The 16,635-nt window shown below is 45.7% G+C and overlaps 2 protein-coding genes across 2 annotated transcripts in view; one reads left to right on the forward strand and one right to left on the reverse strand.

The window, feature by feature from the left end:
* Positions 1–16,052, reverse strand: part of LOC117983889 (uncharacterized) — a 29,224-nt gene extending 13,172 nt beyond the window's left edge. The window contains exons 1-8 of the mRNA XM_069499514.1: positions 15,954–16,052; positions 12,322–12,462; positions 11,719–11,862; positions 11,178–11,270; positions 10,694–10,912; positions 9,424–9,751; positions 8,249–8,348; positions 7,887–8,010 (exon numbers count right to left, since the gene is read on the reverse strand). Coding sequence (XP_069355615.1) covers positions 7,887–8,010; positions 8,249–8,348; positions 9,424–9,751; positions 10,694–10,912; positions 11,178–11,270; positions 11,719–11,862; positions 12,322–12,462; positions 15,954–15,990 — 1,186 coding nt within the window. The 5' untranslated portion in view covers positions 15,991–16,052. The remainder of the gene's footprint in view (positions 1–7,886; positions 8,011–8,248; positions 8,349–9,423; positions 9,752–10,693; positions 10,913–11,177; positions 11,271–11,718; positions 11,863–12,321; positions 12,463–15,953) is intronic.
* LOC138402534 (DNA repair protein RecN-like) lies at positions 1,013–6,317 on the forward strand. Its single transcript, XM_069499509.1, has 3 exons — positions 1,013–2,181; positions 3,128–3,264; positions 5,852–6,317. The coding sequence occupies exons 1-3, from the start codon at positions 1,803–1,805 to the stop codon at positions 5,867–5,869; spliced, it is 534 nt and encodes a 177-aa protein (XP_069355610.1). The 5' UTR covers positions 1,013–1,802; the 3' UTR covers positions 5,870–6,317.
* Positions 16,053–16,635: the final 583 nt, after the last annotated feature.

Consider the following 16,635-nt stretch of genomic DNA (forward strand, 5'->3'; position numbering starts at 1 on the left):
ACTGGATTCTCCCCGTTCTTCCTTGTCCACGCTAAAGAACCCTGTCTTTACTACTGAGCTTTTATTTTGAAACAATTTTATGAATTTTACTGTGTCATTGTCTATTCCATGCCAATGGCATCTTAAATTTAAAACATAGATTTTATGTACTATCTACCTAAGGCATTCTAATGTATCTAAATTAAGTCTTGGCATTAAGCTAGAATAACTAAGCATTATTAGCCATCACTATGTATTAAGCGACCCCGGTAAAAGTTACATTAAAAACAATTTTGCCTAACATCTAGCAAATTTCATTTATAACACCTCATATACATTACAAGGGAGTCGACGGCTAGCTTCTATTCTTTACTAGGTAGATAGAGCAAGTAAATAAAATTATTTTTTTTTTCCTCTAATCTTTGTAAGGTGGTAGATTATTCCGTATCCGGGTATATTTCCATTCCGCCCAATTTACCACTCTTACAAGGGCTGACAAAGTTCATCGTGTTCAGGATAGCCGCGGTTATCCGGCCGCATTGAGAAGGTCGCGCGTCGGCAACGGCTCGCGTGTTACGCGACCGCGCACAACTAGCGGGCCACACACTTTCAGACACGACAACGAAAAGTGACCATGTCAGACGACTGTGTAACTAATAATTGTTCTCTTTACTAATAAATTACTTATAACGTGGAATACAGTGCATTATTATTTTGGACGCCGAGATATCCCTCAAGAATACGTGTAGGGCACTTGGCTCCACTATATGGTCCTTCATCACCAAAATGAATCAACGACGTTTGTGAAGAGAACAATACCTGGACGCAGAAGTTCATCGCCACGTACATCATTCCCGCGACTCCTGGATTTTTTGTGGCTTTCGGAGTGAATAGTGCTGAGTTATATTTTAGAACACCAGCATAAATTCTCGGCCATACATCTCATACAACAGGATAGTGGATTAATAATTATAATAATTATTGTGTACTGATCTTAAGACGTCGACAATCCAGTTTGAAAACGAATATTGGTCAATAATTCATCAACAAGACAGTGAAGATATTAATTGTGTTGTGCTCAGATTTGGTTCTCCGGTGTGAACATTGCTGAGTCATTGTTGGACATAGCTGACATACTTGGACTTCAAACAAAGCCAACCAAAAAGGAATTGTCAAGAGGATAGCACAGAAACGTGAGATCGTTCCATTATTATCCTTCTTATTCATCCTTATCGTCCTTCATTGCCATTAGTTACATTTACTTATACCATTTTTTAATAATAAGTAGAAGAATTCATATCATCAATTGCGTAAATAGTTAAACATTTTTCGTATAATCGTATCATTAGAATCATAAATTAGTGATTCATCTTCATATTTCAAGTATATCACGCATAATAATTCATTAAAGTTCACAACAAGTCATCATTTTACATCATATAATAAAATTTATAAAGACTGTTGTATTTTATTTTCAGTGAATTTATTTTTATAAAGTGGGTAATTTGAAAATCATACGTGCCTATAGTAGCAAAAATCAACGCCTTACATAATTTTATAGCAATTTTTAGTAAATTAATTTTCACTGTTGTAAAAAATTTACAAAAGTGACTAGAATATTATTGCTATTGTACTTCGGACAGGCGTCGAATTTTTTCATACTTTGGTTAGGTAGGTTCAACGCCTTACATAATTTGATGGCAATTTTAAATTTCAACGTTTTACAAAATTTTCGTAAGTGAGAAAAAATAACATTGCCATCATAATTCTGACAGGCGTCGAATTTTTTCATACTCTGATTAGAATTTTTTTTCCAATTCAAAATGAGTGAACAAAAACAATTAAAACAGTTAATTAAAAAGCGAGCTATTATTAAAGGGAAGCTTACAAACTTCAGTACTTATTTAAAATATCTTAAACAATGTGAGGAAACAGATCCTATTCAAATTCAAATCGAACTTCAATTGCGGTTAGAAAAGTTAGAAGCTTTATACGATGAATTTGATAGTTTTCAGAACGAGATAGAGGAGATATCTGAAGCGATCGAGGATGAATGCAAAGAGCGTCAAACATTCGAGACGCTATACTATTCGCTCGTGTCTTCCGGTCGAGCTTTGATCGCGAGCCATCGTAAACTATCGATGCCGTCCCATGACTCCATGGTTGCGACAGACGCTGAGGATTCTTCAGATATAAACAAACGTAAGGTTGTTAAGCTACCTAAAATAGATTTGCCACATTTTAATGGCGACTATCATCACTGGCTCGGTTTCAGGGATACATTCAATTCGTTAATTCATTCTGACGAAAGTATTGACCCGATTAGTAAATTTCATTATCTGCGCGCTTCACTTAAAGGAAATGCTGCGTCAACTATATCAGGGTTGGATTTTTGTGCAGACAATTACCAATCAGCATGGAAAATCTTATGCGATCGATATGATAATAAGCGACTTCTTGAAAATCATCATTTGAATTCGCTTTTAAAGATAGATTCTCTACAAAAAGAGTCAAGTGCAGACTTGCGTAATTTAGTAGATGCAATAAATAAAAATCTGAGAGCTTTAGCCAATTTAGGTCATTCAGTTCAACATTGGGACATTTTAATTATTCACATCATGTCTTGTAAATTAGACAGTGTTACCAACAGAGAATGGGAAACTCATAGGAACAAATTAAAGGATTCTCCAACCTTAGATATTTTTTTAAAGTTTATTTCCAATAGGGCTAATGTTTTGGAGACTCTTGACACTACTAAACAGGATAAAGCAGGATAATATTAAACATATTGTGGTGAATAATAAACCTACAAGTCTTCTTGCTTCTACGAGTAAAACTAAATCAAATTCGTGTCCACTATGCAATCAAGAGCATTGTCTATATAAGTGCGAATCTTTCAGACTCCTACCAGTAGAAAGTCGAATTCAGAAAGCTCTAGAATTTAAAGTTTGCATGAAATGCCTTCGATTTGGCCATTCAAAAAATAAATGTAGATTTTCTAATTGCAAATACTGTTCAAAAAAGCACAGCACATTATTACATTCAGAATCCATTACTCCTCCTGCTGTCACTGAAAACGTAGCCTTGTCAGCCAATAATCAATCGCATGACTCCTCGTTTACAACTTCAACTGTTTTACTTTCCACAGCCTTGGTTAAGGTACTTGATAGCAACGGGCAGTCGCATGCTGCCAGAATCTTGCTAGACAATGGGAGTACTACCAATTTTGTAACGAAGGACTTCTGCAGAAAGCTGAATCTCAACACGGTTTCAGCCAAATATAAGGTAACTGGTATAAATAATCAAGCTCTGTGTGGTACAGAGTCTTGTTCAGTTACATTCGAGTCTTATATTGGTTGTTTTAGGACAGGTATTGATTGTATTGTTCTGCCAATCATTACCACTCCACAACCATCGACAAACATTAAATTGCAAGATTTACAAATACCCTCAGGAATTTGCTTAGCAGATCCTTCATTCCATATTCCATCCACTATAGATATTTTAGTAGGAGCTGATATATTTTGGAGTGTGATCGGCACCAATCGCATCTGTCTAGGTAAAAATAAACCTACTCTTTTTGAAACCCAGTTAGGATGGATTGTCTCTGGTACAGTGCGAACAACTAGTAAGAACGATAACATATGCATGCTAAGCAGTAACTTAGATTTTGATCTGTCACGCTTCTGGGAGTTAGATTCCATATCTTCTAAGCATAATTTAACCCCAGAAGAACGAGCGTGTGAGGAACATTTCATGAAGACCACTAAACGCAAACCTGATGGACGTTTTATTGTCTCATTGCCTCTGAAGGAATCTCCCGAAGTTTTAGGAGATTCGTATCAAATGGCTAAGAGCAGATTTCTATCTTTGGAACGCAAGTTGGCGAGAGATTCCAACATGAGACAACTTTATGTGGAATTCATGAAAGAATATCTGACCCTCGATCACATGACAGAACAAAAAACTCTTAACAATAAAGCTTGTTATTTACCTCATCATGGTGTTTTAAAAGAATCCCGCACAACCACAAAGCTCCGCGTCGTTTACGATGCGTCCGCAGCTACCAAGTCTGGAAAGGCGCTAAACGACATTCTAAGAGTTGGGCCAACAGTACAAGACGATTTACTGTCTATACTGCTGCGTTTCAGACAACATAAGTACGTCGTTACTGCGGATGTAGAGAAGATGTACCGCCAAACGGAAATTTTCGAACATCAACGCGCACTTCAACAAATTTTGTGGAGATTCGATCCCTCTCATCCTCTTAAAAGCTACCAACTTAATACTCTTACTTATGGCACTGCTTCAGCGCCTTATTTAGCCACAAGATGTCTTCTTCAATTAAGTCATGAGGCAAAAGATCCAAATGTTAAACGTGCGATTCGTCACGATTTTTACGTTGATGACTTTCTGTCTGGCCTCACAACCATAGAGGACACTATATCTTTATGTCGTGGAGTAATGAGCGCTTTGTCATCCGCTCAATTAAATCTGCGTAAGTGGTACTCTAACCATCAAGATATTCTGCAAGCAATTTCTGGTGAGGCAAAGATATCGGGATCAGTAGATCTCAGCAGTGACAACCTCTCTAAAACATTAGGGTTAAATTGGAAATGTTCGACGGATGCTTTATTGTTTTCAATTGACATTCCTTCAAATGTCACTGTTAATAAACGGCATATTTTATCAACAATTGCACAAGTTTTTGACCCGCTCGGTCTAGTTTCACCCTGTATTGTGGAAGCAAAAATCATAATGCAGCAATTGTGGATAAATAAGTGTGGTTGGGATGACTCAGTTCCTACACACATAAGACAGGCCTGGTTTGAATTTGCTAATTCATTACCACAATTAAATACAATACATATTCCCAGATGCGTTACCTCAAATTCACCCATTGATATGCAGCTTCATATATTTACAGACGCATCGGAGAAGGCTTACGGCGCATGCATTTATGTAAGATGTTTAGACAATGATGGTACAGTAACAACTAATTTGTTAGCATCCAAAAGTAAGGTAGCTCCAATAAAAACCATTTCTATTCCCCGATTGGAGCTTTCGAGTGCACTACTTGGAACGAGATTAGGCATAAAAGTATTAAATTCATTGACACTTCAATTTAGTAAGTGCATTTTGTGGTCTGACTCCACCATTGTCTTGGGCTGGCTGGGCTCTTCTCCAACTCACTTGAAGCCCTTCGTTCGGCATCGAGTGTCTGAAATACAGGAAAGTTTCGCAGATCATGAGTGGCGTTACGTTCCTTCCAAAGAAAACCCGGCAGATCTCGCTTCTCGAGGTTTAAAGGCTGACGCTCTTGGTAAATCGTCGTTGTGGTGGTCAGGACCGTCTTTTTTAAAGTCTGATCAAATTAATTGGCCAGAAAAACCTAAGCAGGAAATACAAGTTTCTGACTTGCCAGAAACTGTAGTCAAATGTTTTCATACTACTGATGAAACAAACTCTTTTTCTAAATTGATAAGTAATTGTTCGTCATTGTCAAAGGTACAACGCGTTACAGCACTCATTTTTAGATTTATCAACAACTGTCGCAATAGATCCAAAAGGGTCATTGGCAATATAACAACGACTGAGCTTGCTAGTGCCAATAATTTTCTCCTTAAAATTGCGCAGGAAGAATCTTTTGCTGAAGAACGACAGTTAATTGTATCAAACAAAAAATTGCCCCAAAAGAATAGGCTTCTACCTTTATCACCATTTCTCGATGAATATGGACTCATTCGTGTAGGTGGTAGACTAGCAAATACCAACTACGACTATAATACAAAACACCCAGTTTTGTTAAGTAGCAAACATCCATTATGTAGGTTAATCTTTAAGGCCTTTCACATAAAGTATTTGCATGCAGGTCCTCAACTGCTTCTAGCAACAATTAGACACAATTATTGGCCATTAGGAGGCACAAATTTAGCAAAGTTTACTGTGCGCTCGTGTGTTAAATGTTGCAGACTCAAGGGTACAACAGTTCAACCCATCATGGGTCAATTGCCTGAACAGCGAGCACAATTAGAATTTCCTTTTCTCAGCAGAGGTGTAGACTATGCCGGGCCAGTGATAATAGCTAATCATAAAGGCAGAGGATGTAAGCACATCAAATCGTACATTTGTGTATTTGTCTGTTTAGCAACCAAAGCCATACATCTCGAGCTGGTTTCAGACATGACTAAAGAAGGCTTTATCGCGGCTTTGAATAGATTTACAGCCCGCAAAGGAAAGCCAAAAACCATTTTTTCGGACAATGGGACTACATTTGTGGGCACATTCCACGAGCTTTCTAACGTCCTTAGCCAGCTTTCACCGGCAGACACGATCGAAGAGGGTATTCATTTTTCTTTTATCCCTGCGTATAGGTCCACATTTTGGGGGTATTTGGGAAAGCGCGGTGAAGTCTGTTAAACACCATCTAAGACGAGTTCTCGGTTTAACTTATTTGGACTATGAAGAAATGAACACCTTGTTGATACAGATAGAAGCAATTTTAAACTCCCGTCCAATTACTCCATTATCCGACGATCCTTCTGATCTTTACCCACTCACTCCAGCACACTTTCTAATTGGGCGATCTCTGCTTTTTGCACCACAAACTCAAATCTCATGCAGCAGAATTTCATCCCTGGCGAGGTTTCATCGCATCGAGTTGTTAAAGCAACACTTCTGGGGCCGGTTTTCAAATGAATATATTACATTGCTGCAGCAAAAGACCAAGTGGTTGCTGTCACAAAGACACCTTAAAGAAGGAGATCTTGTTGTCATAAAAGAAAAGACAAGCCCCCCGTTAATGTGGCTACTAGGAAGAATTGTCCACGTGCTGCCAGGCGGAGACGGTGTTGCGAGGGTCGCCGATATAAAAACTAAAAAGGGGATCATTCGACGAGCGTTCAACAACATTTGCCCCTTGCCAACCAGTCTTGAAGATACTTCAACGCCGGGAGTATGTTCAGGATAGCCGCGGTTATCCGGCCGCGTTGAGAAGGTCGCGCGTCGGCAACGGCTCGCGTGTTACGCGACCGCGCACAACTAGCGGGCCACACACTTTCAGACACGACAACGAAAAGTGACCATGTCAGACGACTGTGTAACTAATAATTGTTCTCTTCACTAATAAATTACTTATAACGTGGAATACAGTGCATTATTATTTTGGACGCCGAGATATCCCTCAAGAATACGTGTAGGGCACTTGGCTCCACTAATCGACCTCATTCATACTATATTATATTATATTATATACTATACTATATTTATACTATACTATATATATATTCATATATTACTAAAACTATATTTTATTTGGTGCAACAGTGTTAATGCATACGGAGTTTAGATATAATATAATTTAAATAGATAGGATAAGTTGTAATAAGTTAAAGCATTCGTTTCAACAGATCTTGTCATAAAGACGTTTAAAATTTTCAAAAGAGGTTTCTAGGAGAAATTTCTTTATATAGAATTTAAGTTTTTTCTTTAAGGATGGGCGCTGGGCACATAAAATCAGATTAGATACTTCCAGCGGAAGGTTATTGAATGGTTTTGGTGCCACAGCTGTAAAATGTCTACTCGAGAATCCAGACGTTCGTCGCGGAACTGAACATCTTAGTTGCCTTTGCCTACGGTGACTGGGAGTTTGCTCGATTGTGAAGTTGTCTATATATTTTGCCATATACATTGTTATTTGCCAAATGAATATTTTTCTTGGGGTTATCGATTGAACAGCGCCATCTAGTTGCATCTGTGGCAACCGCCACAGTAAAAAAATCTAGTGTCTATGTTAGTACATAGCCTACATGTGGCCTACATCTACTCAATCTAATTTAATTTAAAATGACTCCACTCCATTGAACCATAGATAGATCCCTCGCAGCGCCGAGCGGCCGCGCACTCACCGGCGAAGGAGAAGAGCTGCAGGTCGGGCAGCGCGGGCGGCGCGCGCTCGGCGGGCGTCACGGCGACACGCTCGGCGCGGCCGCAGCGCCGCACCGCGCCCTCGCCGGACCGGTCCACGCGCATCTGTTATGAATATAACTTTAACTCGGTGTCATTCCGTCACTCCATTCACATCAGTCAGCGCCTCCCGCTGTCACGTGACCGGTGACAAGTAGCCTTCCTTATCTAGCATTCGAGATGATAACAATATTGTTAGGAGCTCAGTATTATAAAATCCTACAAGTATCCTTTAGTCAATTGTAATATTATGGTGAAATAAATAAAAAATAAATAAATGAGTGGTTTAGTAGTGAAATGTTACTTGTAAGCGCTGCACGGTGCCGTCGGACAGCACGGTGCGGTAGGCGGACGTGGCGCCGCCGTAGAAGTCCACGCGCGCCGCGCCGCTCGCCGCGTCCCACCTGACAAACAATGTCATTCATTTATATTTCGCACTTACCTCTATATTAAGTTCTGAAATATTTTTGCGAAGTGCATAGTGTGTGTGCGCGCGTGCACGAGCACGCTATCACCTACCACGCCGTGTAAGACTCGGTGTAGTCGGCGCGGGGCACGGTGAGCTCCCCGCGCAGCAGCAGCGAGCGCGCAAGGCGCGGCCGCGGCGGTGCGCGCGTGCACGAGCACGCTATCACCTACCACGCCGTGTAAGACTCGGTGTAGTCGGCGCGGGGCACGGTGAGCTCCCCGCGCAGCAGCAGCGAGCGCGCAAGGCGCGGCCGCGGCGGTGCGCGCGTGCACGAGCACGCTATCACCTACCACGCCGTGTAAGACTCGGTGTAGTCGGCGCGGGGCACGGTGAGCTCCCCGCGCAGCAGCAGCGAGCGCGCAAGGCGCGGCCGCGGCGGTGCGCGCGTGCACGAGCACGCTATCACCTACCACGCCGTGTAAGACTCGGTGTAGTCGGCGCGGGGCACGGTGAGCTCCCCGCGCAGCAGCAGCGAGCGCGCAAGGCGCGGCCGCGGCGGTGCGCGCGTGCACGAGCACGCTATCACCTACCACGCCGTGTAAGACTCGGTGTAGTCGGCGCGGGGCACGGTGAGCTCCCCGCGCAGCAGCAGCGAGCGCGCAAGGCGCGGCCGCGGCGGTGCGCGCGTGCACGAGCACGCTATCACCTACCACGCCGTGTAAGACTCGGTGTAGTCGGCGCGGGGCACGGTGAGCTCCCCGCGCAGCAGCAGCGAGCGCGCAAGGCGCGGCCGCGGCGGTGCGCGCGTGCACGAGCACGCTATCACCTACCACGCCGTGTAAGACTCGGTGTAGTCGGCGCGGGGCACGGTGAGCTCCCCGCGCAGCAGCAGCGAGCGCGCAAGGCGCGGCCGCGGCGGTGCGCGCGTGCACGAGCACGCTATCACCTACCACGCCGTGTAAGACTCGGTGTAGTCGGCGCGGGGCACGGTGAGCTCCCCGCGCAGCAGCAGCGAGCGCGCAAGGCGCGGCCGCGGCGGTGCGCGCGTGCACGAGCACGCTATCACCTACCACGCCGTGTAAGACTCGGTGTAGTCGGCGCGGGGCACGGTGAGCTCCCCGCGCAGCAGCAGCGAGCGCGCAAGGCGCGGCCGGGGCGGTGCGCGCGCGCGCGCGTTGGTGCCGAACGACACGCCGCCGGTCTGCGTCGGCAAGTAGCTCCTGCTGGGCGCGGCGGGTGCGGCGGGTGCGGCGGGTGCGGCGGGTGCGGCGAGGGACTCGAGGTCGTCGGGGCGCGGCGCGCGCTCGCTGGCGTCGTGCGCGGACAGCAGCACGGGCGGCAGCTGTGGCGACGCGGGCGCTTGGGCGCGGAACTTTTCTAGAAGCTCCTCAGATGACACTGCCGGGTGACGAAAATTATTTTTTAGTAAACTTTCAGAAGACCTTTTTAAATTGAGCACAGACTACGGTCTATTTGGGCTGCAAACTGCCAACACCAGTCTCGGCTTTTATCTAGTGCTTTGGTCTAAAAGTGTGGTGTAAAATGTTCACTTTTCACTTATTTTATTTTTATTTTATTTTATTGGTTTGCCAACAGATAGTACACATATTATAAAATAACAATTACAATTTACAGAGAAAAAATTTAGAGTGTACACCCAATTACTGGCAAACCGACATGCATTTTAAAAGTTTGCAAGTTTTGCGGGATTACCAGTTAACTTAAAGCTAAAAATACAAATATGAAAAAATAAAAAATAAAAACACTGCAATTTACAATAGTACTAAATATTAAATACTAAATATTACATAAAACAAGAAAAATAAGAAAAATTACGAAGAAGCATACGAGTTTATAATGCTGCATCAATATACTGATGCAGCATTTTTTTGTACTGCTGCAAGGAGAGTGAATGAGGATCTATTATCATATTTCTATTTAGTCCATAAAATAAAAAATAATAATAATAATGTCGACTCTCGGATACTGTCAAAGGGGACAGAGTACGAAAACAACGGAAAGAGTTTTTAACAATTTTGTTCATTTACCGCAGTACCGAATTGATAACGGGGACAACGGGATAAGTTTTTAATAATTTTATTCAAATCCCGATGTCCCCGTTAACGGGGATACGGCTAACGGGGACAACGGGACTATATAAAAATGATTAGTGTATTTTGTGCGTTTTCGTGAACTCTGACAGCAGCGTCGCTGGAAGTGCTGTTGTACTCTCGTGGAGGAGTGGTGGCGGTGGTGGTGGTGGTGGTGGTGGTGGTGGTGGTGGTGGTGGTGGTGGTGGTGGTGGTGGTGGTGGTGGTGGTGGTGGTGGTGGTCACTCACCGGCAACTCCGACGGGGGGGCTGCTGGGCGTCTCGTCGAGCTGCTCCACGCGCACGTAGGAGGGGTAGCGCGGCGCGTCGTCGTCGTCGAGCGCGGCCGGCGGAGGGCGGGCGGGGCGCCGCGACGCCGGCCGGGGCCTCGGCTTCGGCTTGGGCACATAGTCCACGTCCTCGTAGTCGTCTTCGCCGTTGCGACGCGGCGCGGAGCGAGGGTCGCATTCTGCGAAAGTGCTCGGATCCTGTCATGATTGCTATTTAACAGTTGAGCTGTGGAGTGGTCAATATGTTTGGAGGAAGACCCCGTTGTTAACTCCCGATGTCCCGCTCGATCGCTTTAGAACACACGGGCTGAAATCCGAAAAGCTTTTAGTTGTTAGCCTCTATTCTTGAATATATATTTTTTGTTTCCACTATTTAGGAAAGTTGTTTTTGGCTACTTTTTGTATAAAAAGGGCTAAGTTAGAAGAGAAAGAAGGTTCAGTGACCTGTCCTCTGGCTGCGGGCGGCGGGCACCCGCACGGGCAGCAGCAGCAGGCGGGGGCCGCGGGGCAGCACGGAGCGGCGCGAGCCGGCCAGGCCTGCAAGTGAACAGGGTTGATTCATTTCTCACCTCGGATATGTACTTACTTATCGTTGGATATCAATATTTCCACAATTCGATGTCAGCTCGTAGCGCGCGGCAACCAGGGCGATGTTTCCTCCACGTCATCATGATCAGATGGAGACATCAGCAGCTTGCTAGAACGCGGCTCTCCTGGGTGCTGGCAAACTGAACTGAACTGGAATACACGCTGGCCCAGTGCGGACAGTGCCAGCCACCTCTACTCCGGAGCTTTAGCACGCGTCTGGCAAATGTTTGGCCCCTGCCATTGTTCTGGCTGCTTACAAAAACTATTCAAATCGTTCCCTGAGTATTATAATATTATAAAAATTAAAACTCAGACTTAAGTAAGATTAAGTTATTTTTTTTGCGTGTATTAAAGAGTCCGGCGGGAATAGGGACCCTCGGAAAGTATTAGTGGGTACCTAGGAGTCCTAGGGGCAGGTCGACCGGGATAGCGCCCCAGGGGTAGTCCGCCGGCCGCCGGGCGCCCGACGCGCGGCGCGCAGACTGCGGGTACAGCTCCTCCTCCTCCTCCTCCTCCTCCTCCAGCGCGTCTCTGGCGTAATCTGAAACGAGAACAGACAACATGGTTACTTGAAGCACTACATGATGCAACTCTGGTGCTCGATTGCGGGAAGATGACAACTAATTAAAAAGTTACTATTGGCTACAATGCATCGTTGCAACAAGCATACCATACATTTAGCCAATCACAGCAATTGCGATTGTAACGACTAATGATTGATGCAGGTTTTCCGGAATCGACCCGAGGGCAAAGTGCGTGCAAACCTTCACCAACCATTCCGGGCCCGAAGACATGGCTGTGCAGTGGCAGGCGTCCGCAGTGTGGAGTCTGCAGTGTCCGCGCTGGCTGCACATGGTGAACAACGCCTTTACATCCAAACTTCACACCAGCGAATATGAACTGCATCGGTGGAGCAGGTAGCGCCTGTACCCGCTCCACTGAACAATTCACATCTACCTCGTCATGTCGCAGTGGGTCGAGTGTTGTCGCACAGCGTTACCGGCTAGCAGCTGCTGCAGGAGGCGCTGCGGGCTGGCGGGCGAGCGCGGCGCGCGCGCGGAGCCCTGCGGGGCCGGATGCTGCGGGGCCGGATGCTGCGGGGCCGGATGCTGCGGCGGCGAGGGGCCGCACGCCACTGCGCCTGCATGAACATCACCGACATACAGAGTTCACCAAAGAACAGAGAATATGGTTTTAATGTTTTTATGAGTAAACTTTACAATTAAACGAGTACCACCATGATTGATATGATATCCCCAGAAATTGGTCATTTTGATGAGATTTTAAATAAAAATGATATAAGCCGCCTTTAAACCTTCCTACTAAATAAAAATATTGGTACCGAACAGACAAACATACAAACAAACAGACCGACAAAAAAGCGAGTTAATAAAACATGTTTAAAAAGTTAGGTTCCACCGATTACTAAACTGCTAATATGATTGTAGGCGTGACGTCACGACGTGTGTAATATGGAACGTTTCACATGTTGCATAGGCCGGCTCCTTGACTCCCTTCCCTAACTAAATAGCATGCAATGTACAGACACACAAGTTAAACTAGGACTAGGGCCTCTGTATATAGATAGACACATTTCCCGTTGATACTTAACTCCGGTTTCCTAAGAGACAAACGATATTTATTGGAATTACGTTTTGACACAAGCTATGATATATTGATATAATGTAAGGCTCGTTTACATAATATTTTCATCAATATTCATAGCTAATTAGTCTATAATTAATTAATATCAAAACCGAGCTGCTTGCCGATGGTACCTACAATCTACATCAACAAGGGTTCTGTACACACAGGCCGATGCCGGATACGAGTTGATCATAATAAAATAGATTACATTAAGTACAAATAGATTTAATTAAAAATAACTAGGATGGACTAGTTGAACTAGATGAACTAGAACTAGGTTAGGATCATTTGTATGCCGGCCTACGATAATAATCTGTCAGGTGAGGGAATTGACACTGTTGTCCATGTCCACTCCTTGGGATCATCAAAACTGAACCTTTGTATACAGAGGTAGAAGTGTCACCTGCAGCGCGCATCGCACGCGGCGCGCATCGCACGCGGGCCACACTCGTACACTTGTACGCCTCGCTCGAGTAACACACTTAATAATATTAATATTTATGATAAAATATGTAAGTGTAATTATTATTGATGCGGCCGGCCTTGTGAGGCGCCGCCGGACGACATTCTCGCGCGGCCGCCATCTGAGGCCGCCTCATCTCCACACTCGCACTCTTGACCTTCTTGGCACTGTGGTACTGTGGCACTGTGGTACTGTGGTACTGTGTGTGGTACCGTGGTATCGTGCAAAATGTCGAAAAAAATTAACAAAAGTTATGATTTTAAGCTTATTTCGTGGTTTAACGACATAAGTATTTGAATGTTAATTGTAGCACATGTTGTAATGCGTCGTGACCACTGACCACGAGCCGTGCAATTGGGTTGGAATATCGACAAATAAAAACAAAAATTAATCGTGTTTTATACATTAAAATATAACAAAAGTTATGTTTACCGTTTTACGTTTTAGTACGGAACTCTGGGTGTGCGTGTCCGCCTCGCACTTGTCCGGTTTATAATTTGACATTTCTTAATCGATATGGGTAATAATTAGCTGCACCGACCCTATTACATGCAGGTACCTACCTCTACAATCCAATTAGGTACCTAAGTAATTCCACTTGGGAGACGAGCGCCCGCCCACCACACGCCACACCAGCAGATATCGCATGCCTGATGCCGCCCACCACACGCCACACCAGCAGATATCGCATGCCTGATGCCGCCCACCACACGCCACACCAGCAGATATCGCATGCCTGATGCCGCCCACCACACGCCACACCAGCAGATATCGCATGCCTGATGCCGCCCACCACACGCCACACCAGCAGATATCGCATGCCTGATGCCGCCCACCACACGCCACACCAGCAGATATCGCATGCCTGATGCCGCCCACCACACGCCACACCAGCAGATATCGCATGCCTGATGCCGCCCACCACACGCCACACCAGCAGATATCGCATGCCTGATGCCGCCCACCACACGCCACACCAGCAGATATCGCATGCCTGATGCCGCCCACCACACGCCACACCAGCAGATATCGCATGCCTGATGCCGCCCACCACACGCCACACCAGCAGATATCGCATGCCTGATGCCGCCCACGACACGCCACACCAGCAGATATCGCATGCCTGATGCCGCCCACCACACGCCACACCAGCAGATATCGCATGCCTGATGCCGCCCACCACACGCCACACCAGCAGATATCGCATGCCTGATGCCGCCCACCACACGCCACACCAGCAGATATCGCATGCCTGATGCCGCCCACCACACGCCACACCAGCAGATATCGCATGCCTGATGCCGCCCACCACACGCCACACCAGCAGATATCGCATGCCTGATGCCGCCCACCACACGCCACACCAGCAGATACCGCATGCCTGATGCCGCCCACCACACGCCACACCAGCAGATATCGCATGCCTGATGCCGCCCACCACACGCCACACCAGCAGATATCGCATGCCTGATGCCGCCCACCACACGCCACACCAGCAGATATCGCATGCCTGATGCCGCCCACCACACGCCACACCAGCAGATATCGCATGCCTGATGCCGCCCACCACACGCCACACCAGCAGATATCGCATGCCTGATGCCGCCCACCACACGCCACACCAGCAGATATCGCATGCCTGATGCCGCCCACCACACGCCACACCAGCAGATATCGCATGCCTGATGCCGCCCACCACACGCCACACCAGCAGATATCGCATGCCTGATGCCGCCCACCACACGCCACACCAGCAGATATCGCATGCCTGATGCCGCCCACCACACGCCACACCAGCAGATATCGCATGCCTGATGCCGCCCACCACACGCCACACCAGCAGATATCGCATGCCTGATGCCGCCCACCACACGCCACACCAGCAGATACCGCATGCCTGATGCCGCCCACCACACGCCACACCAGCAGATATCGCATGCCTGATGCCGCCCACCACACGCCACACCAGCAGATATCGCATGCCTGATGCCGCCCACCACACGCCACACCAGCAGATATCGCATGCCTGATGCCGCCCACGAACGATCACTAAACATTTCACATTAGAACTGATTTTTTTTCAAAAATATGATGTATCAGAGATGTTGCAAGGGTTCTAGTACATGATATGCACTAAATCCGAATCCGTTCTGTTCTGTTCTGTTCTGTTCAGGTATTTACAATTTATAGTGGAATATAGAAACTCACATATTATGAACCCTGAAACCATTACACTTGTTTTGAGGGTCCGTCCGTCTGTCCGTCTGTCAGCGGGCTGGAGCTCGTGAACCGTAATAGGTTAAAGATAGTTGAAATTTTACGTTTTGATTTTCACGTTTCTATTTCTATTGCCGCTATAATAATAATACTCGTCTACTTAGAAATTTCAAAATGGCCACCATGAAGTCACAAAAAAAAAAAAAGTTATAATTATCACGAATGATAGTACGGAACCTTCGTGTTGGAGTCCGACTCGCACTTGGCCGACTTTGGGCACTCGTGTGATAATGTAACCAACTCACCGAAGCAAAGGATCGCGAGCGCGACAGCGAGTCTCATGTTGGCGTCGCTCGGCCGAGAGCGCAGTCGACGTAGTGGTGTTTGTCGTGTGGCGGCCAGTGGCGGCCAGTGGCGGCCCCCCTCGACCTATGACCTACAACAGTTCACCGAGTAGGTGTCGCAGCGATGGAAGACCCCCACTAGGTGCACGGATGACATCAGACGAGTCGCAGGGAGAGACGTGGCGCGTGGAAGTCCCTACAAGAGACCTATGTCCAGCAGTGGACGTCTATCCGTTGATGATGAGGATGAGGTGCCCATCTCGCTCGCAGATGCTCGATATTTAATGTGTACAATCAGAATGAACACAGTTCAATGAAGTCAACATAATATTATGATGTAGGGAAGTACCTCAAGCCGTTATTGTGTTTTAAAAAGTTCTGGTTACTTTTACTTTTTCAAACCAAATCGCTTAGTGACCTACCTAAATAAAATAAATAAACAAATCGCTTAGTGACCTACCTAAATAAAATAAATAAATAAAAAAGCTTTTATTATTCCTTGCCATGCACATACTTAATTTTTAATTTTACCTTATTATCTTATTTTACCTTATTATCTTATTTTACCTTATTATCTTATTTTACCTTATTATCTTATTTTTATCTTAGTACCTAACGAAGATATTAATTCTATTTAGTTTTC

Source organism: Maniola hyperantus, chromosome 7 (assembly GCF_902806685.2).
Source record: "Maniola hyperantus chromosome 7, iAphHyp1.2, whole genome shotgun sequence".
NCBI lineage: Eukaryota > Metazoa > Arthropoda > Insecta > Lepidoptera > Nymphalidae > Maniola > Maniola hyperantus.

Bases quoted from the DNA above. Each gene is read 5' to 3' on its own strand.
- LOC138402534 (XM_069499509.1), top strand. From the start codon at position 1,803: ATGAGTGAACAAAAACAATTAAAACAGTTAATTAAAAAGCGAGCTATT. The intron at 2,182-3,127 runs GTAAGGTTGTTA...TACTTTCCACAG, and splicing joins TTCTTCAGATATAAACAAAC to CCTTGGTTAAGGTACTTGAT.